This window comes from Corylus avellana, chromosome ca8 (genome assembly GCF_901000735.1).
Source record: "Corylus avellana chromosome ca8, CavTom2PMs-1.0".
In the NCBI taxonomy this organism is placed as follows: Eukaryota; Viridiplantae; Streptophyta; class Magnoliopsida; order Fagales; family Betulaceae; genus Corylus; species Corylus avellana.
Window position 1 is genome coordinate 18,337,972 of NC_081548.1, and position 23,100 is coordinate 18,361,071.

Below are 23,100 nucleotides of genomic sequence, written 5' to 3' on the forward strand. Positions count from 1 at the left end.
AACTAAAATACCATTTTTCAAAAGATACCAATTGTAATATTGCGACAAGGTCAAATCCTTATATATTGTTTCATTTCTCTATTCAACTTCCAAACAAGAAAATTTTGTAAGTGGTATTAGTAAACATTGCTATGAAATCTTTGGGAAAAACTATGTTTTTGGTAATGGAGTTGATGATCCTTACAATATTTAAAGCTCGGGCCAATCTTTACTCCTTCCTCGATCTCTTTTTCCCACTTTTCATATTCATCAATCCTCTCAAGATGGCTATGATCACAGACGTCGTTGCTCTGAAAGTGCACTTGAAAAATGTCAACATATAACAGCACCCTCCTCAATGATGTCATGTGCCAAATATCAGTTTTACTTATGCATTGCTTATGTTGAGTTACAGACCAAACCTACCAAACTTGAAGTTAAAGAACATAGAGCCAGAGCTCGTAAGGCTGGAGCAGAATGTTCAAGGCATTGCTTCGAACCCATCGGCAAGAAGTTCTTTCAACGCTTTGTCGCGTTGTTTAAGACCCATCGCCAAGAAGTTGTCAATCACGAATATCGCCAGGATATAATTTGTTACATACATTGTCTTGGTGAGCTCTTTTGAGATGCTGTCCCCCCCACATGGAATCTCAGCCATCATGGATACGAATACACACACCCATGAGCAAGATATCATATGTGATTCGTGCTTGTTCAAATTTCTCCATTACGAAGTTAGATGGATTTTTCTTTTAATAAGCAAGAATTTGCAAGTTGTTTTTTTTTTTTTTTTTTTTTTTTTTTTTTTTTGTAATAGGCACTTGCGGCGCAAGAATAAGTGACCTAGGGTCACATGAGGGCTTGTTGTTAAAGGAACAAATCTATAAATTCTAGATTTATTGTGTAGTAAATCTCAGAAGTACTCTGCATAATTTGGGCCTTGATTCATGGGATGTGCTCCCTCTTCTCAAGTCTATATAATAGACACTTTGTAATCAAAAGACATATTGTGAAATAAGCTGATAATTCCTTCTTCTTCTAAAATCTTACATGATATCGGAGCGATTTGGTTAACACCTTACTATCTTGGTTTTTTCTTTAATTGCTGCACAGCCCGTGTAGGCTAGTGACCCACGTGATGCTCTATTTGAAAAAATGGTGCATCTAAAGTGTTGTCCAGAATCTTTGGTGGGGAGCCACATATCTTGAATGGGTTGTGGAGAATTTATTGATTCTTGTGTTTTTTTGCTGTCGCTTCCTTTAGTTTAACAATAAACTCTAAGAGCCATATATTTGGCTACTTTCAAATCTAACCGTGAATTTGGGCAAAATGCAATTTGTTGTGAAATCTAATCGTCCATTAGTAGTTTTGTGGTGAGATTCAACCGCCCCTTGGTATTTGCGGCGAGATCCGACCGTCCCTTGATAATTTGCTGCGAGATCCGATTTCTCCTTGGTGAGATTCAACTGCCCCTTGGTGTGTTGCAACGACATCCAACCACCCATAGTGGTTTACGGCAAGATTCAACTGTCAATTGCTGATTTTGGCAAATTTTCCATTGAAACTGAAGCTTTTAACGCATTTTCTTGTTCATCTTTTTATTTATAAAAGTATGCATTTATATTTTGAATTTCAAGCTAAAACGTATTACATACTTCAAGCCGTTTTAGCTTGAGGGCCTTGATTTATTGTGTAGTGAATCTCAGAAGTCAAAAAGGCTGACTATGCATGATTTGAGCCTTAATTCATGGGATGTCCTCCCTCTTCTCAAGTCTATATGCTATACTCTTTCTAAGCAAAAGACATATTGTGAAATAAGAGAATCCCTTCTTCTAAAATATTACACTTGTTAGCTGTAAGTGTTAAGAATAATGAATAAAGAGAAATTTGCAAATTAGATTTTTCTTGCGTGGTGAGACTCCTGAAAATTTTCTTTTTTTGGTTGTGCAACTCAGCCCATCTTTTTCTTCTTTTCTTCTCAAAGCGGCTTGTTTCTATTCTATTTTTCTGTGTTTGTTAGATGAAACTTACGGGGTTTTGTGTGCTATAGTGCTACATTGTTTTTCTTATGGGCTGCGTCAAGAATACATTCCTATTTTTATATATTTCCAAGGTACCAATAGAAAGGTTCACTATTAGTTATTTATTTTCTCCACAACACTAACGACTTTTTCCCTTTTGATCTAATTTATACACTATGGTAGTCTTACTGCATGAGTTTGAGATACTAGTTCTATGATAAGACGGCATTACATATTGATGAGCGAGATTTTGAACTTAGTGTGTATAACAAGTAGCAACCACTATCTTAGGGTCCATTTGGGTTTACGATTTTAAAAATTTCAATTTGAAAATGCTATTTTTAAAACGTAGTTAAGCGTTTAGTAAAATCGCAATTTCCCGTTAAAATTGCAGTTTAGCCTTTTAAATCGTACGCTTATTAAAAAAGCTCCCTTACTTTCTATTAAGTTTTTGAATTGACTAATTCAATGACAAAATAATTATGGATGCAAATTATTTTGGGATCAATTTGATCAAGGCATAGTGGTGAAAAAATTCCCGAGAAACTCATCTGTAATGACGTCTGAAGAGCGTACAAACGATGTGTTATATGAGGACCACCAAGATGCTTGTCTGCAAGCTCATCTAATACTTAGGCCCTAGATTTAAAATTTATTATTCTCACTAAATTTACATCAGTCTGATATTTCATATAATCTTAAAACTTCACATTTGAATCCACATTCCTCTCAGAATTGAGAGTTAGTGCTATAAGCAGTCATATGTTCCAATTATTCAATTGACAATAGTTTATAAAGTAACAGCTCACATAATCCAATTCAGTGCATAGTAACCACACCAACATATCAATAAAAAATCTCATACTTCCATGATAGGTCATCATGATTGACACATCATATTTTTTATAAAAGGAATGCTCAATTTCATTCTTGACTATGATCTAAGTGATACATCATATTCTTTATAAAAGGAATGCTCAATTTCATTCTTGGCTATGATCTAAGATTTATAAGTCGCAATGTATTAATATGGGTTATATTTTTTGTGTGACAATCTCATTAACACACCCAAACCATTTACAATATAACTTAAGGACTACATACGCACAAATGTCACACACATGCATAAAGATATGCCCAACATTCTAATAAATCTCATAAGCAAACAATTTTACTAATAAACCAAAAATATTATATAAATGAAATGAGCTTTAGGGCATCATCCCTAACAACATGCTCCACCCCTAAAAGAAGAAAATACTAAAGGCTCAGGAACCAAGACACATTGAGCCACAATCTAATCCATCAAAAGAGTCATTGCAACTCAAAGATGTGAGTAAAAAACAACAAAGCACATTCAGGTAGTGAACGCCGTAAACTAATCACCATGTTCTAAATAATTATTATACAAGAGAACAATCCCCTCAACACTTATTTGCCGATCCTGAATTATTCATTGAAGCACCAATAAACCTGGTAGCCAGCCACTCCCCTTCTAAATAGTAAGCTACTCTCCTCACAAAAAAAAAAAAAAAACACCTATATATGAGATTTTGACTAACAATGGATTTGATACAACAAATACATCGTAACTGATGCACATAATTGTACTTTACAAGTAATCAGGTAATACACCTGCTTTACATAAATCCTAGACGCTGATATCACTCTCCAGTAACCATAATTGATTGAAAAGGAACCTTTTTAATTTCCACAAACGTTGAATAGTCCTTGCTCAGTGGCTGTTTCCATGGTTCCCCATCCATCTGCAGATATGCATCTGTCCACTCTCCACCTCTAATTTCCAATCGAATAGCTGCAGCCTGGAAGATATCAGATAAAACTTAATTAATTAGCACTAATATTTAAGTAAAAGGCTTCAAGAATCATTAGAACGGCAAACATTTAGCACTTTGAAAGCTCTAATTTCAAATGAGCAATTACGAATTACCTTACCAGGGAAAAGATTCATATATATAATGACTGCTTCAAACCAACAAGTAGAGGATGAGAACCATAAAGCCAGAAAATCAAGTCCCCTAACCTCGACTTCCCAGTATATGGAAAACACCATTAAATCATACAATGAGCTCTCCAAGCTTCTAAAATAGGGCAGGAGCCAGGAACTCCTTCAAGAAGTTGAGAGGAAACTAAGATCGTTTCTTCCCCTACTTTTGTTCCCCATTCGATTTATGATCATACTAATACAATTAAGTTGAGAGGAAACTAAGATCGTTTCTTCCCCTACTTTTGTTCCCCATTCGATTTATGATCATACTAATACAATTACATGAGTTTATAAAGAGGAGCTATACAGTCTAATGTGGAAAATACAAATCATAAGGAGAATGCAATGAATGAGAAATATACGAAAATCAAATCAAGGAAATCATATCAGAATCGAATCAACCACATATCTTCAACACTCCCCCTCAAGCTGACACGAAAATTGCCCAGTTTGCTCAAGGCTGAATGATAAACATTACTGAACACTCCTTTCGTCAATATATTCACAAGTTCCTCCCCTATCTTCACATAAGGTGTACAAATCAACCCCACAAGCGACATTTCCTTCATAAAATATCTATCAATTTCAATATGTTTAGCTCAATCATATTGAACTGGATTATGAGAAATATTAACCACAGCCTTGTTGTCGCAGTATAATCTCACAAGTCCTTATAATCATATCAAAATTCTTTCAATAGAATCTTAAACCATAATATCTCACACAACTCATGGGCTATGGCTTGGAATTCAGCTTCTCCACTAGATCTAGCAACCACTGATTGTATCTTAGTACGCCAGGTAACTAGATTTCCTCCCACAAGAGTACAATATCCTAAAGTAAATCTTCTATCTGTAACTAATCCAGCCCAATCTGCATTTGTATAAGCTTCTAAATTCATGTAATCATGTCGGGCAAACTACAATCCTTTCCCTGGTGAAGATTTCAAATATTGAACTATTTTGTAAATAGCTTCCATATGAAGCTCCTGGGGTGAATGCATAAACTTACTCTCTACACTAACTACATAGGCAATGTCCTGACAAGTGTGCAACAAATATATTAACCTACCAACTAATCGTTGGAACCTGCCTTTATCCACTAGAGGACTCTCACTACTTTCTTCTAACTTTTTATTATGCTCTACTGAGATTGTCAACATCCTTACAACCGAGCATCCTTGTTTCGTTGAGTAAATCAAGAATATATTTCCACTAGGAGAGGAAGACAATATGTCTTGATCTTGCTACTTCAACACCTAGAAAATATTTTAAATGGTTGAAGTTTTTTCTTAAGTTCACTTGCCAAATATTTCTTCAATCTCTATATTTCCTCATTCTCATTTCCAGTCAACACGATATCATTTACATAAATAATTAAAGCAATTACCTTTCCCTGTGATAAATGTTTGAAAAACAATGTATGATTCGCATGACTTTATTTGTAGCCAAATCTCTTCATAGCTCGGGATAATCTCTCAAACCACGCCCTTGAAGATCGTTTTAGTCCATATAGGGCTTTCTTCAATTCACACACTTTACCCTTAGTTAAGAAGAGTTGCAGACCAAGAGAAAGTTTCATGTATACTTCTTCCTCTAGATTCCCATTAAGGAATGCATTATTCACATCAAGTTGCTGAAGTGGCAAATCTAAGTTTGCTACCAAAGAAAGTAGTCTATTATCTCATAAGTTTGAGTAAAGCCTTTTGCTACCAATCGCGCCTTACATCTTTCTGCTAACCCATCAGCCTTATGCTTTACCGTAAACTCCCATTTGCATACAACCGCCTTTTTCCCACTAGGCAACTTGACTAGCTCCCATCTCTTTTGGCACCACTTCCCTCCACTTTAGATCACTAATTGCCTCTTGTAAATTTTATGAAATAGACATGGAAGACAATTTGGATACGAAGGTAAAAGATGTTGATAGGATATAAAGTTAGATATAGGGTGTTGAGTACAAGATCTAACCCATTTGGTTGCGCAATAGGCATATCCATATCATCCAAATATGTATTATACAATTTAAATCAAGGGTAGAAAAGGAAATGGAAATGGGGGTGGTTGAGGGTGGCTCGTGGGCTGGAGGGGGCCGCAAGCCACCCCCTAGCCACCATGGGGGTGGCTTGTTGCCAGCCCTAGTGAGTTGGGGGTGGCTGTGAACCACCCCCAGCCAACTCTGAGGGTGGCTCGCTGGCCACCCCTAGCTATGGGGGCTGGCTGAGCCACTCCCACCTTAAACTTGCGTGGGGGTGGTTCAACCTCCTTTCGCATTTTACCTTCCTTTTCTTTTTTTCTTTTTTTTTTCTAAGTTTTTTATTATTTTGGTTTAAAAAACTGAAGTGTATTATAGTTACGACGATAGAAAAGTGGTCTCGTGTGACATGTGACCACTTTTCCATCCAAACAAACAGCAAATTCTAACGAAGTGGCTTAAATGCAACAAAATAGTAGTTTGATGGACTCAAGTGTCACAATTATCAGTTCGTGGGGCTTTATCAAAAACAGCTTTTTTTTTTGATAAGTAATAAACTAATCTCATAAAAAGCACAAGGCACCCCTAAGTACACCGAAAGTATATAAAATCAAACAAGAAAATCACTAAAACTAATCAACAGAGGAGACACATACGCTGCCATCCATAAATACAAAGTTTTATAGAACAAAGATAAAATTTCCCCCAACATCCGCTCTTTGTCCTCAAAACACCTATCATTCATTTCCTTCTATACACACCAGAAGAGGCACGTAAGCACCATTTTCTACATTGCAGCACTCTAGGGCTGCCATAGGACCACCAACAGTTAAGCATATCAACAACACTTCTAGGCATAACCTGACATCCCGAAACGACTAGAAAAGGCACTCCAAATGGCGGAAGCCACATCGCACTAGAGAAGAAGGTGATCAACCGACTCCCCATTCCTCTTACAAATACACATGTCTATCACAATGATGTGCCACCTTCAAAGATTATCCAAGGTGAGGATCGTGGCTAGAGCCGCCGACAATGCAAAAGTTGTCGCCCTCGAAGGAGCTGTGTCTGCCAAACACTCTTCCAAGGGAAGCGACTCCCTATAGGAGAAACCATCGAGCAAAAGTAGGATTTGACCTTAAACAAACTTTTTTTCAAAAAAGCCCACCGCAACTGATCTTCACGTCCTCTTCTCAGTCTACCTGAGTGCAACACCTAGTAAAAAGAAGCAAAGACATCAACCTTCCAATCTTGCGCCGCTCTAACAAAGCTCAACATTCCACTAGTTGAAACTCTAGAAACTCCAAATCCTCAAAAAACACTCAGAACTAGCCGAATAACCAAGAAAACAATGTCTTGATCGATGGATTCAACCAAAATAGCCAGTTCTCACGTCTCATCCACAAATCTCCACCGCTCGTTAACTGCATTTGACAGATAGTGGGTCTTCACTACTTCACCAATGGCACTCAACGAAATGCCCTAGGGAAGAAAGACAAACGACTATAAAAAGCCACTGCCATGCTTGACAAAGCAGCCAAAATGTTTTCCCTATGCTGATGTTAGCTACCGTACAGCCCAGTATTCCTGTGTTTTTCTGGATTGGGGCAAGGAATTTACTGCTTTGATACCAAGTTGAATCACCATTTATCCCAAAAACTCAAACTGATATGAAATGATGAATTTATTTATTTAATTAATACTTTAACAATATGGTAGGTTTATCATGCAAAACTCTAATTATTTGAAGTTAGAAGCAGATACTGGGAGCAATATTCAGATCTTCATGATCCTCAAATTAACATTTCCTGGATCTAAAATTGAGAACTAATTCAGAAACCAAACTACTTGGTCTTAAAATCACTCAGCAGAACTAAAATCTGCACCCAACATCGATATAAATATGCTAAATCTCAACCTGTTTCTTACATCAAAGGTCCAGGTCCAAATTTTACAGCTCCACCTTTAAAACTTGCAGGATGAAATCAACATGATGGTAAAGAGACACATAAGCTTTGATCTCTTTTATACCAGACAGAAAAGAATAAATGTGAAATGTGAGGCTAGATTAAAGACACAGAGCATTGACACATATCTAATTACTTGAACCTAAGGAGAGCATTTTACTAGAAAATACGACATTTGGTTAACAAATTCTAAAGCACCCTGACAATTTAGGAAAAAGAGAAGAAACATGAACAAGGGAAGGGATACAATCTCAGCAGCTCTGCTCTAAGTATGGAAAGTAAATATCTAGGTACATATCCCATGAATCAAATTGTTCAAAATTGTGTCACAGTAATATAACAATACAACAAACACACTGACTAGTGCCAGATTCTTAAGACTGTACATTGGCATTTGGATGGTCAAAACTTGACATAATAGCATAAACAATAAACAATTCTGAATTAGATGCAGTACCTGAGCAATGTGTTTGGCAGAGATGAGCTCAACCATAACAAATGATGCGTGCCATCCTTGCTTTAAACCAAATATTTCTAGTAGGCCGTCATCAGCATGAGCCTCAACAAAGCCTCTCTGAGAATAAGCCCAAAAAGAAAATCAAGGTAAGCATCCAACATTTGGAACAGAAATTCAATCAAGTAAACTTCCACCAACACTAGTAGCCCCCAAAAAAAAATCAAGGTAAGCATCCAACACTTGGAACAGACATTCAGACAAGTATACTTCCACCAACACTAGTAGCCTATCTGACTATTGACCATACTTGGAATTCAGAGTAACAAAGACCAAGCAGTAGAGAAACAGAAGATCTGATAAGCAACATATTCTCTCTGGCATCCATTCAATATGCAAACTCCAACATGAAACACTTAAACCTACTAAAACAAAAAACATGGATGCTAAAACATCTTTTCAATCAGTGCAAAATCAAAAATACACAAATGCACAAGTAAACTATTATGACAGGAAAAATACAACATATAAATGTGTATGCATTATTGAAGATTATAATAAGCAACGTATGTCATCTCAAGCACATTTATATAATACCTTATCCAAATACTCCGGCTTCAAATTACCCCAAGGATTTCTTCCACTTCCATAGTTATGAAGATTTAAAGCCACTATTGCCCTTACACTGACAGGAAACAACTAACAATGTTAGGAGAAATAAAGTAACACAACAAACAAAAAGGCAAGGGCATCCTACACTGATACAAGGCTTATATCAATCTAAATTCAACAATATAGCTTCAAGTCAGAAAGAGAAGGGACCACAATTAGAGGATAGCAACAATTGAAACTGATGCATCCAAGTAAAATTCTGATTATCAAATATCGAGTACAAGTCAAGCAAAAGTTATACCATTAAAACTCTACCTTGAGGGGACTGGAATCTGCTCCCATTCTGAGCAATTGACCTTTTTCACATGCATCCTTAAAATGTTCTTTAGGCCCCTACAAGGAGAAAAGGTTTTCAAATACTTCTTTTCTTTTCTTTTTTCTTTCTGTTAATACATATCACCATAGCAAATGGTAATTGTCAGGGCAAAAAACATAGTCCTATTAACACAATCTTATTGTTAACAACTTTACAATGCAAACCCTTTTACGTCACAATAAGGCGACAAGAGAAATTATCTCACCATAATCAGGACAATTAACCAATCGCAGAAATTCCTAAAAGGAGATTGATACTCATTTAGGGGGGGAAAAAAAAAACTAAAGCTATATTCGATTAATGAAGCCTTTATAATGCAAACCTTTTACAGCAGAATAAGGTGACAAATGAAATTAACTCACCATAATCAGAATAAACTGACCTGCCACAAAAATTCCTATAAGGAGATTGATACTAATTTAGACAAATAATACAATACTATATTGGTTGACTGGCACAGCCAAGGTAATTTCCTAACAGAAATAAAAGGAACAGGGTTAGCATATATATTTTTCTCAGAACTAACTTGAATTTTGAGCATTCAATAAGTGATTTGGCTTTAAGTAGTTCAAGCTACAAGTTGAGAACATATACTGGAATGTAAGCCGGTGTTACAGGTTGCAAACCAGTTGAGACCATTATAGTTCTGCTCATCCACAAAGTCAAGGATGATTTCTTCTCAACCAGGACAGAATAATATGTACTCTGTTTGATTACATTTCTAATAATATGAGGTCAGCAAATTATGCACTGCAATCAAATCAAAATGGAATCCCACTTGCTCACAACAAATTTTTTGTTCACTTTTTACTCATCGAAAAAAAGATTGTTTACTTTAACAAAAAGTAACAAGCAAAGAAAACAATCAGAATAAATACAAACAATTTCAGTTGCGAGAAATCTGACCTTAAACTTGGAGTGCTGGAGCAAGGTGTGAAGAACCAACCTTGAGTGCAACTGTAACCAGAGTAGATCAGCTGTAATAACAGATGGATAAATCACCATCTTGTGTTAGTATGACCTAAATACCTAATACAATCAGATTTTGGTATGCAACTGAAAGCCAAAAATGCTGGTCTATGATAATTATAACAAAAACTAATTGCATCAGAACAACAACGATAGCAACATGATCAATAAAATAAGTCTACAGTTCTCTGAATTAATTTGTATATGATATTCAAAACATAAAAGGAAGCTTCAATTGAAGAAACCTAAGCACTGATATCTAATTATACCACTTCAACCAGCCTATTATATTATCATGGCTGTTCTGTTTTCTAGTGCATCTCTGAAACTTTCTTCCACCTGAAGAGATTCTATTTGGAATTTTACAGAGGGAGGAGTTCCTTTAAGTTTGAGAACATGCGGCTTACGAAACGTTTACAATTTCAACAGTTGACCCATATTTGTTTTCTTATTAAAACATTTATCTGACTCAGCTTATCCTCATTCAACCAAGCTCCAAATTTTTACAACGGAACAAATTCCTGAATGCTGGAAGGAAAACAAAATTAATCAGGTAGCACTTAGGATGAACCACTGTTTCATATCCAAATATTCCAATAATGTCGATTTAAGTTAAAACCAATATTATTCATGAGCAACACGTTTTCTCAGGAAGAGGAGTAAGAAATTATAAGCTACTTCCCAGGCCCCGATATTCATATTTTATTAGGATTCTAGACAAGACCAACAAATAATTCCCATATGTCAGGTAGCAGATATAATATACCAACCTAGAGATAGCAAAGAATGTTGAACCAGATCAATTAAGGGGCTTTCTGCAATACCAAACTCTAAAGAATGATGATCCAGAGCAAGTAAGGGACTTTAAGCAATTCTAAACTCTATTTTCAATGGTATAACACCTCAGCAAATATGCAACTCAGGAATAAAGCAATCAAGAGATTCAACCAGACCTTATTTGTAATTGGACCTTGTGCAAGGTAAGGTTTTTCATTGCGTAAATGGTGGAAGCCATAAGCAACTTGGGCGTCCATTCCTGTATGACAAAATGATCAAGTACAAGAATGTTCACAAAGATAAATAAAAAAGGAAAGAATCTCAAATGGCTGCCATTGAGGCCAAGGATTTACAAACAAAGAAAGAAACTTTTGGCAATTTACAAACAAAGTTCTTCTTACTCTTGCAAGTTTATATTTTTTTTTGTTTTCACACGCGTGTATGTGCATATAACACCATTCTCCTTTGACTGAATATGTTTAGTACCCAAAATAATGGCAATGAGACTTAGATTCAATCTATTCCCATAGACAAAATGGTTTTTAAACAAAGTCTGCAGCAGATGTAATAAATCAATCATTCTTAATTAAACATGGTGATTTCTCGAAGTTTAGTTCCTTGGTGAAGAACCAAAAGGAATCAAGATGGACATAAAGGTGCACATGAACACCAGTAAGACATTAGCTAGGCATGCAAAAGCTTCATTTAGGTTGACCATTTTAATTCCCCCCCATACCCCCACAAGTGAGCGTTTAAAATTTATATTTAATACCACGTAATAAGCTGAGACATAGCCATATATCATAATTTACCATCTACCACCAAGTCAAATTGCATATATAAATCAATTTAAATTCAACTATTAAATATACCAATGCTAAAGTAATTATAAAAGACTCCTTCATAGCAAGTCGCTTTCTCAGGCAACTGCCTCTCAACTTCCAAACCCTGCAGTCACAAGAAAGTTTTCACCATTAACAAAACAAATATCTTGCCTAACAAGATAATATAAAAGCGAAGAGTCTCAATCAACAATAAAGATGCATTAGAAACATATGACACATCCATCAAGATCATATGAGACATATACTATTCAACTGCACATGTAGTGACTATTCCTTTCGACCAGGATCTATTACTTACAGCCAAAGAAATGTTAAGAATGCCCTGACTCGTTCATTTCCAAAAACAAAATAAACAAGTAATGGTAAAATAAACATTAACCAATAATTCTACCCAGAAGAATTAAATTAAAAAATTTTTAAAAAAAAAACAACATATTAAAATAAAGAACTTAATCTGACTGCTCAAGATAAATGCAATAGAAAAGCCTTTTTCAGTATATGATATCAAAATTTCCCTTTGATGCAACACTTGTGGCTAAACCAGAATTAATGTATCACGACCCAAGAAAAGCGCTTGCCACATATGTGCCACCACATATGTGCTATACTCCAAAATGAATTGTCACTATTGTGAAGGTGTTGCATGGGTATATGCATTGGAGTTGCATAACATATCTATGCTAATCTGACTGCCCAGGACAAATACATTAGAAAAACCTTCAGCATAAGATACTAGGATCACCTTCTAATATAACACTTGTTGCCAAAAACTGGAATTGATATGCGACATCCAAAAGAAAGCAAGCGTTGGTTGCATTATCCCTATTCCTCAAAAGGACTAATCACTATTGCGAAGGCGTTACATGAACATGTGCTAAATGTCACAATGGGTGTATATCAGGTGGAAATGGCCATATAAGTAATTTCATAGAACTCCAATAGCGACTAGTCCTTTTGGGATATAGCACAAAAGTAGCCAGTGCTTTCTTTAGATTATGACAAATGATATTAGAACCAACCTAGTAACATCATGTAATGCAAGGCACTACATCGCAACAAAAGTCTTAACAAAGACATCAGGTATTTGAGTGAAGAAGATTGTGAAGATTAAGTCCCACATTGAGGAGGTGGATTGTGAAGACATTGTATGGGCATGTTGCAAGTCCCACATTATGAAGACACTAGGAAGTTCCAATAGTGACTAGTCCTTCTCGGAACTAATGCAAATGGAATTAGCGTTTTCCTTAAATCATGATATGACACTTATTGTTTATCTAACTAATAACTGTTGTTTTCAAAGTTAGATTTAAAGAGGTTTTGTCTTATATACAGTGAGTGTCCTATGTTTTCAAAATCTTGTTTAGATCAATAATAATAATATTAATGCTACATAAATAAGTGGAAACATATTCACTACAAACTCGAATTTCACAGTTCATACACAATGCTAGCGAATAAGAGGCAGACTGGAAATAAGCTTTCAAATAAAACAAACTTTAGTACACGGCAGCTTAAGCAGTTGAAATTCAATGGTGCTTTTTGCAGCTTACCCATCATCATTAATATCCTGGATCAGCTATGCACAATTGCTCATATCATATTTTGAGTTTAATCATTGATATTATCAAGTATCTAAAGCAGCTCCCATCTTATCTCTCCCCTTTAATAGCAAAGCCGATTTTTTAATCATAAAAGATTACAAAAATAGTTCCTTAATGCTTGTAAAACTTTTTTTTTTTTGTAAGTAAAAAAATTGTTAGTTTAAGTTGAGCACAGCCAAATACCCCAAAACAAGCCAGGCTGGGAGTGACAACAACAGTGCCATTGAAGTTGAGTTCAAAACAAACTCTCAGCAATTTTTCCACCCAAAAGAATTTCATTCTTCAAAATTTTTGTCTTTATATGTAACATAGACATAATAACAACTCAAGACAAGAAAAATCATACATCTTTTGAATTAATTTTCACAATCAAGAATCACAGTCTACACCACTAGTGAGCATCTACCATAACAAATTTTTCAATGCAAGATTCTCAAATTTAATCAAGAACATTTAGAAAATTAAAATTAAAAAAATAATAATAAATATACGTTGGTAGCTAACATATCACAATCTAAACATATTCCAGAAGAAGCAAAACATAATAAATATAGATGAGATTTTGTATATATCAGCGAAAATAGTATAATGTGAAGTAACTAGAACAGCAACCTCATCGAGAGCACTCTCTTCTGTAAGCTTCAGAGAGTGAGGTGGATCAACAACTTCACCAGCTGGCATTGACAGCCGAATATGCCAACTGCACCACCAAAAAGAGACTTTCCATAACTGCTAGTCACATGAATAAGCCATCATAAAACAGTAGTTTTACCAAAAACAAGGGCGACCGTAAAAAAGGAACCCTAGCTAAACTAGATTATCATAATAAGCGTATTTGCATGGGCAAGGGACAGAACTATTTAAAACATAAAACAGCAGAGAAGATATTTTAGAAAATATAAGAGATATCATCGTTAATTTCCAAAATAATTAAACAATCACTTATAGACCAGAAATCTACAATTACATTTTATGGACCTTTGTCAATTTGTTCATCACATGCTAGTCATACAACTAGAAAGGGCATATACAGGAGCAAACTTGCTTGCGTATTAAAACAAATCCAGAATCTGCCACCTAATATTTACTCGCTTTTAGTAATTTTAAGAAAAAATGAAAATTAAGAATAAATTGTTCACTTCTTTAATATTCTTTTTATGTAATAAATTTACAACAAGTACTTAATCTGAGTTGCGCGATAAAATAATGATACCTTCAACTGAATTCTATTGATTATGTAACCTTTAAAAATGTTGCAAAAATATAAATTCAGATGGATGAAACTCATTACTCATATTGACATTTTTAACATTTCAACTCATTTGCTAACGGGACCTCGCATTCTTCTAAAGTGGGAAAGCCTTGCAGCACTGCCCAATGAATTCATCAGATAATAATGCAGAAACATTAAGGATTATAAGCTTCAAAGCTAAGCCAAAAGCCATCATCCTTAAACCCCAGGTCTCAAGGCATTAACCTTATTCAACTTCTCAAACTATATTTTTTTTAAAAAAAAAATAATAATAACTAGTAAGAATTTTGTTTGAAAGAGAAGAGAAACCTCATCTATCCAAGAAGTATACAAAAGGTTCCCCTGAAGAATTGTAATCTAAGGCATATAACTTCAACAACTGTCAATTACTACCAATGATTAGAAAAAGTAATCGGCATTCCCAACCTAAAATTCAGAGAATGGTACAAACTGTTACCAAATAAGAGAAAGGTCACCTATCCAAATGGCAGATTGGACCTGTACTAGCCTTGTGGAGAGATTTTTTGACGGCTGATTTCCATGCAAAAGGAAATGAACCACCCTGTGATGAAAACATTCAAGCGCACGGTTCAACAGGCAAGTCATCACTTGGCAAACTCAAAAAAATTCAGAACACAAGGAAGCTTACCCAACCAAAACTTCTTGATAGGTCATTCCCAGTACCAAGAGGAAGGATTCCTACAGGAGGAAATGGCTCTCTACCCTGTTTCTTGAGTTCTCCAAGACTTCCTAGCACCCAACCAACTGTACCATCACCTCCAGCAACCTGCTCAAGAATCTCTATCTCTTACATTGGACATGAATATAGTTTGGCACATTCACCAAATGGAGGAAACGCAGCTGAGTAACATACTGCAGACCAATATGCGAAAATGAGTTTCATGAGGGAACATACCATAACCCTCATCTTTTCACGAGTCTCTCTGGCACAAGAGTCGCCAAGATCTGCCAGCATCTCTAGGCATTTTAATCCATATCGGACAAATTCATTAGGCTTCACATCTTGTAGGTCAAAAACCTGCACTGCAAAGTACTTCCAGCTCAGAAGACCAAATTTCCAAACAGCAAACAGAAAAATATTATAGAAATAAATTAAAAAGGCCTTCCCCACCCCAAAAACAAAATAATCCTAAAGCAAATAACTTCTTTCCAACCTACATTTAAGTTGCAGAATCATAAACTATAGCTGCATATTGTTTAGGTGATTTCAAGCACATAGATAGAGACACACACACACACACATATATATAGAGAGAGAGATTAACATAGGCACCAACATTGTAAATTGTAGGTAAAAGTAACAATTCCTAACCTTGAGAGGGAAATCCTGAATTTGTTGGATTCCATAACCTGGTAGTTAGAAGCCTTGTGGGCATGGCTGGAAGAAAAAATTTCCTATTCTCTGCCCTCCACAACATTCAAATTTTCACAAGTTTGTTCCCAAATCCTCTCAAGATAGTCATAAAGTTAAAAACTTATCATGTCTGACATAGTAGCTAAAAATGTTGCTTTTACAGGCATATGCAGAATAAAATTTCATAGAGGACCAAATAGCTTGTATCATGATATCATTGTAGAGTAAATATGGGCCACACCTTGACAGATGGAATAGCCATCAGTCAATAGAGAAACTAATCAATCCGCTATGAAGTTTTTAAGTCAAAGTACTCAACCCTTACTGTCCATCAATAGATATCATAGAGGGCTGACATCCTGAAATAGACACTGGCCTAGAAAGTATGATTTACGGGTCTTGGGCACACACTAGTTTCAACAACCTAATTAGAAATATCATCTTCAACCTTTTGCCAAATGTATATGAAGTATGTAAATTCTCCCGACTTAGCAGCTAAGAGGTCACTTCAGTGTGAGGAGATTAAAAGGCTAAGTTACCTACCATACGAGCAAGCTGCTAACTAAGCAGGTAGTCTTTGTAGAAGTTCCATAATACAACATTGCCCACATGTTTGAAGCAAACCACAAGCCCTTAAACTTATAAATCACATTCCAAGGCTAATCAAGCTTCAATGACAGTCCTTCAGTTTCACGAAGACTATTCATGCTACCTTCACATGAAGTGTAGAACATTAAATCCCTATCCAGGATACCCAGTTTTGTTATGATCTAACCCAGAAACCCAAAAACAAATAAAAAGATAAAATGGTGACTTTATGAGTAACAATGAAATTTTTATGCTCTTTATTTTTTCATTCAACATGAAATATTGGATTCACGTGTCTTTTTTATTTCTTTATTAAAAAAAAATAACCCTCTGTTTCCTCAGCAAAAAAAAAAAAAAAAAGAAACCTTAATCATACTCATTAATCCCACAAAACTAATCAAATTCGAACATTGCATAGAACCACCACTCAAGCGCCGCCCTTCTTTGATAACATCACAATTCATCACAAGCCCCAATGCATAAGGCTTTCATCAACACATAAACAATCCAACTAAACTCCCAAAACAGAAAACAACTATTTAATGCAACCAAAACCCTAAACCATCATTTCATGCAAAATATCTCAGGTAAGAGAAGAAGAAGAAGAAGAAGAAAAAGAAGGAATTGAGACCTGTTCTTCGGCAATCAACTGCTGGAGCCTCTCCTTGAGCATAGGGCCGTGGCGGCCACCGCTAAGCGGGTTGATGAAGACAACCATCGGCGACTGGGGCGGCTCCACGTTCTTGCCTTCGCCGTCGACGTCTCGGTCGCGTTCGATGAGCCGGGCCTCGCCGGCGGCGGGGTCCTTGAGTCGAATGGAGTCGCGCATGGCGAGCCGTAGGTACTGCGGCATCAGGAGCGTCCTCCGGAGCTCCTCCTTGTCAATCCGCATCCCCGCCAGCCCGCACCCCCTAAACGACTCCATCATGGACGTCCTCGCCGCGATCCTCGTCGTTTCCCCGGTCGCCGGAGACTCCATTTCCGTCTCTCCAAAACTCGCAAAAACACTTTTTCAAATTCAAATTTGGTGCGCCCGTTTGAGTAAAAGCCAGAATGAATGCGTTTATGTGGCTGAGAGAGAGAGGTAGAGAATGCCGAGTGGGGCTGGCCGGAGAATATATAATAATATAATCATAACATGGCAGGCCAGGCTAAAGGAAAAGGTTGGGCGGAGAGAGGATTAGTAAAAGTAACAGTTTTTGAAAAGTCCGGTTAGAGTTGCTCACTCTGACTTTTGCCCTTCTGGGTTTCCGTTATTTACGAAATGGCCAGCTTTTGCATTGGGGTTTTGCACCCGTTTGGGAGTATGTTTTTAAATAAATAATCTACGTTTTTAAACCAAATCACAATTTTGGAATGTTTGAAATTGTGATTTTAAAATCGTGAAAAAATTTTGTGCGATTTTAACATATTTTATCAAATGTTTGTGCTATTTTAAAAAGTGACGATTTCAAAAATGCAATTTCTAAAATCGCACCCCCAAACGGGCAATTTTACGCGGCTTTGCTCTGTTTCTTTTTCCTCGTTTTTTTTTTTCTAAGATATTTTATATTTTAATTTAATCATATCAGTATTTATTATTATATTTACTCTCAAACCATATTAAATATTTATGTAACAGTTCTTTTATTCATAACAAATTACTCTAATAAAGTTTTGGTGTATGCTTTATAGATTCCTGAGGTTTAAAGCTGTGCTCTCTACATCAGGTAAAGTCACAATCCATAAAGGTGATCTATTAAGGCATGCCACAGTCTAAACTGTTAGATGGAATTCCTTTTACAGTATGGAAGATAAGGGATTTGAATAATGATTAATCATATATACCATATTTTTCTTTTTAACATGTTCGCTAAGGGGAGGAAAGGGATTCAAATTAGTGACCGCCACTTGATGGGGCTTAGTCCCTAGTCGATTGAACTACCCTTTGGAGACATATATACCACATTTCTATCTTACAACTATCTTACAATACTAATGTAATAGTTTCAATCAACTCTTTGATTTTTTTGAAAAAACTTCATAAAACCTTCCTGAACTTCAACTCGATTTGACACTACCCCATAAAGTTTTAAAACTTTTAGTTAAGGATATCAAACTTTCAATTTTTTTCAATTACCTCATTTAGTTAAGATTTTTTGTTTATTTTTGTCAAAATGCCCAAAATAATCCCATAATTTTTTTATTAAAAAAATATTTCCAAAATGTTTTTTTTTTATAAAAGAATAAATGCTTGAATCTAGGGTATGTTGAGAATTTTGATTAGATTTAACTGAAAATTCTAACGAAATAAAGCAATTGAAAAAAAATTGAAAGTTATATATATACATATGAAGATTAATCTCATGATTGATTAAAGCTGTCACATTAATATTATAAAATAAATCTACAAATTTTAGCCATTTACTCTTTGAAGAACAGATTCAGGACCACATGGAGAATGGTAAAGTAATGAGGTAGTTGAGTTGCATGGGCACCTGATCTCCAGTCCACTCGTTAAACAGAAAAGAAAGCCCACAGGGGACAGGTACTTTATATTCATCAATGTGTTAGGCTTCATTTAGATTTGAAGGGATTGGAGCATCTTGAATAGGGTAGCTGTGATCTTCCCATTTCTGACCCCAAATATGGAGGAGGGGCAGCCATTAAATTATTAATTCCTCTTGTTTGCCAGCCTTCTTGATGGACCATTCTGTGGGTGCAGCTGACAGATTATCAAGTTTACAACCTTGTATTGCAGGGATTCTTTGTACCTATCTCATAACTTTTTGTTACAAAGGTGTACTTGATTCAGTTATAAGATTTTGTTATAGACACCATAGACATTCCTAATTAATGGTAATAAGTAATGATATATACAATGTCAATATCTTACGGGAGGTGCTAGGTGTTCTTCTAGTGTTTTTTTGGTGTTCTCCCAACTATGATGTGGCTTTTAAAATCACCAATAGATAAAAAGTCAATAATAATAATCTCAAATTTAACGGTGATTTTAAAAGTTACATTACAGTTGTGAGGATACCAAGAAAACATTAGAAGAACGCCTAGCATTTCACATATCCTACATTTCATATTCTATTGACACTGCAATGTCAATTCACCATTTATTTTATTTTATTTTTTAGTAATAACTTATCCAAAATAAATAAATAATGTCACATCAGCATGGTAAGATATTAATGTGGTAGAAAGAATTCTATTTAAAGTATGTTTGAAATTGTGTTTAAAAAATATAGTTTTTAAGTCAAAAAGAGCTTTTTAACTGAAGCTTAAAAATGAAACTTTTGTCAAAAGTGCGATTTTGTCATTTTTAAACTTTTTTTACCCTTAAAAATACTTTTAATTTTTTTACCAAACAAATACTATTTTTTTAAAACAGACTTTTTGAGTCCCTCCCAAATGCAATCGCAAACCTGTCTAGACATGTTTCTGGATAAATATGAATAATCAATGCTAATTAATAAGGAGCCGTCAGTCGGATGGCACTCGAGTAAATAACGCCATCCAAATGGGCAAGTATGGGAATGAAAAAAATATTACGTAGGTAGGACGTTGGGAAGAGGGGAAAGTGGTCCGCGGTGGGATTGAAAAAGGAAGTCCACACGGTTGATTGACATTTGACATCGACATCCAACACGGTGTCGTGCTATTTTCTCGTTTGCGCGTCTTTTCTTTTGTCGGGAAGAAAGTTCAATAGCTTGGATTAGTATACACGGAAATAATCAGTTCCAATTGTTAATGTAAAATATTTCATATAATAAATAATTGGACGGTCCAAAATTTATGTCAACATTTTGCCGACAATGTGAGAAAATCCTTAGCTTGTACTGTAGGGTAGGGTAGGGTACTCACTATTCGATGCTAATTCAGCGAGCCAAAGGCACATCACATGGATTGATATATAAATAATGTTATATATTTATATATATATTATTTGAGCAGCTTTTCTTTATTAAAGTGTATGGAGAAGGGACGGCGGTGATGGCAACGAATGTTGTTGTCTTGTTGAGCCTGTGGGGCTATGGGAAAGGCAAAAACGGCACCTATTAACCAATTAAACTAAACATTTACTTATGTTGTTATATTATTACATCACATGGGAACCTTGGGCAGGCTTCAGCTTTAGCAATAATCATTAATGCTGTATTGATTATGCAAACAACAATTTTCTATATTTTTGTTCAAACATGTTAATCATAAGAACCGTACTTTATAAGTTGTTTATGCATGTGCGCACAGATTTGGTGAGGAGAGGATGATGGATTGGAATCTACGGACAACTATTATGAGAGAGAGCTTATATGAAATCCACTTGCTTGATTATATTATTAGACAGTTCAAAATTTCTTTTGAATGATAGATTATAAGTAAATTCTCGCATAATAACGGTCCAAATTGCTAACCATTGTGAATCCCAACAAAGATAATGGGTAGGAGAGGATGTGGTTGGACTCGCATTTAACAATAAGAGCCACTAGTAAACCTAGAACTATAAGCTCTAGGCATTGGAGCCATGAAACATCACCCAACACAAAAGTTCTTTCTGTTGACCATCCAAGGGAAGGGAGAGGGAGAAAGGGATTTGAACCTTCACGAGGCATGGTTCCAACCGAATGAACTACACCTTAAGATCAACACAAAAGTTGGTTATGACCATTTGCAAATTCAATGGAAAAAAAATATATGAGGTACTGAATCCTACCTGCAAGGTGCCCATGTTTCAGCTTCTAAAGAATTGAAGTTAAAATGAAAATACAAGTTTATGACAAATAATATAACCAAGCCAAAATGCTATTACCAGGTCTTGCATCGCATTACAAAATGGTGGGAAACCCAAATGTTTAACAGAAACTTTGGAAAATCAAAGTTATTAGGAACCATTAGTGATGCAGCGTAGGATTGTGGTGAACAAGAAAAACAGCAAGTAGAAGGGATAAATATTTCTAAGATTGTGAGACTATCACAAGAATCAAAGAAATCTTCTTAAAAACTATAGATTCTATCTATGGTTTAAGGAAAAACACAAAGAAACTCAACTCTGAGTAATTCTTATTAAACAAACTCAATAATAATCATAAACTAAATTGTTAAAGGCTATAAGCATATATTTATAGCCCAAGACTCCTAGTCCTAAGATAACAATGAAATAAAGTTAATTTAGAAGTCTACGAAAGACAACTAAATCAAATAAAAGACTAACAAAGAAACCTAATAAAAAAAAAGATAAGATAAGATAAGCCTTGAATTCCAATCTACATCATCCTCCCGAGGTTGGAGAGAATTCGCCCTCGAATTCAGACTGTCTTTTCCACGGTCCTTCGGGTGCCCTGTTAACTCGTTCCATTCTTCGTTCCTTAAGATCACAACAAGGCAACACCCCAAAATAAACATGACGCTTCTCATCATCGAAATACTTTGATGGTTGTCATGAAAGCCACATACACCATTTGGCAATACTGCAAATTTGCTATTTGTTCGTTCCTTCTCCCTTCCATGTGCCATGAAGATACTCAAGAATGGGTCAACCATTGTTTCCCTTGTGAACATATAATTTCTCTCATCCGCATAAAACTCACCATAATCTTCGTTAGGAGAATTTAAAATATCTTCAACACCAAGGAAATCAACATAACCTAATTCTTCATCACTAAAATTAGGTAATGCACCTGGAAGGTCTTCTTCAACCTCTTCATAATCGGCGATGCCATCCTCTTCATAATTGGCGATGACATCTGTGGGCCCTTCCTCTTCCAATTGGCCATCTTCTTCTGGATAGAGACCACCAAACATGGGGAAAAACCCATCTTTTTCGTGCTCCTCCGTAGGCCTTTCCTCTTCCCATGAGTCATCTTCTTCGGGCTCCTCATCATAGGTTGGTGGTGAATCCCAATCTCCAAATCGTTGCGAAGGATCTTCAACATCTTCATAAATGAATTCTTCATCAATGAACTCGGATTCCTGAAACTCTTCATCTACAGATTCGCCTTTAATTTTTTCTGCAGCATCTCCACTTCATCCACCATGCGTTGCCACTGCTCCTCCGTACGTGTTTCACCGACTGCTTCCTTACGTTCATACACGTCCTCCAGATGTGCAAAGCGGTTGCCCCTTCTTCTTGTGTTTGGCGGTGCCATGGAAAGAAAACTGGAGCTCTGATACCAACTGATGCAGCGTAGGATTGTGGTGAACAAGAAAAACAGCAAGTAGAAGGGATAAATATTTCTAAGATTGTGAGACTATCACAAGAATCAAAGAAATCTTCTTAAAAACTATAGATTCTATCTATGGTTTAAGGAAAAAC

The 23,100-nt window shown here is 35.8% G+C and overlaps 1 protein-coding gene across 1 annotated transcript; it reads right to left on the reverse strand.

Moving 5' to 3' along the window:
* Positions 1-3,179: 3,179 nt before the first annotated feature.
* On the reverse strand, positions 3,180-17,980 carry LOC132190296 (diacylglycerol kinase 7-like). The gene is made up of 12 exons (XM_059605242.1): positions 17,431-17,980; positions 15,753-15,875; positions 15,486-15,623; positions 15,313-15,398; positions 14,197-14,284; positions 12,011-12,086; positions 11,315-11,397; positions 10,299-10,369; positions 9,332-9,409; positions 9,002-9,089; positions 8,408-8,524; positions 3,180-3,824 (listed from the first exon to the last, which is right to left on the reverse strand). Exons 1-12 carry the CDS (start codon positions 17,776-17,778, stop codon positions 3,666-3,668), a joined length of 1,455 nt encoding a protein of 484 aa, XP_059461225.1. The 5' UTR covers positions 17,779-17,980; the 3' UTR covers positions 3,180-3,665.
* Between the last annotated feature and the right edge of the window lie 5,120 nt (positions 17,981-23,100).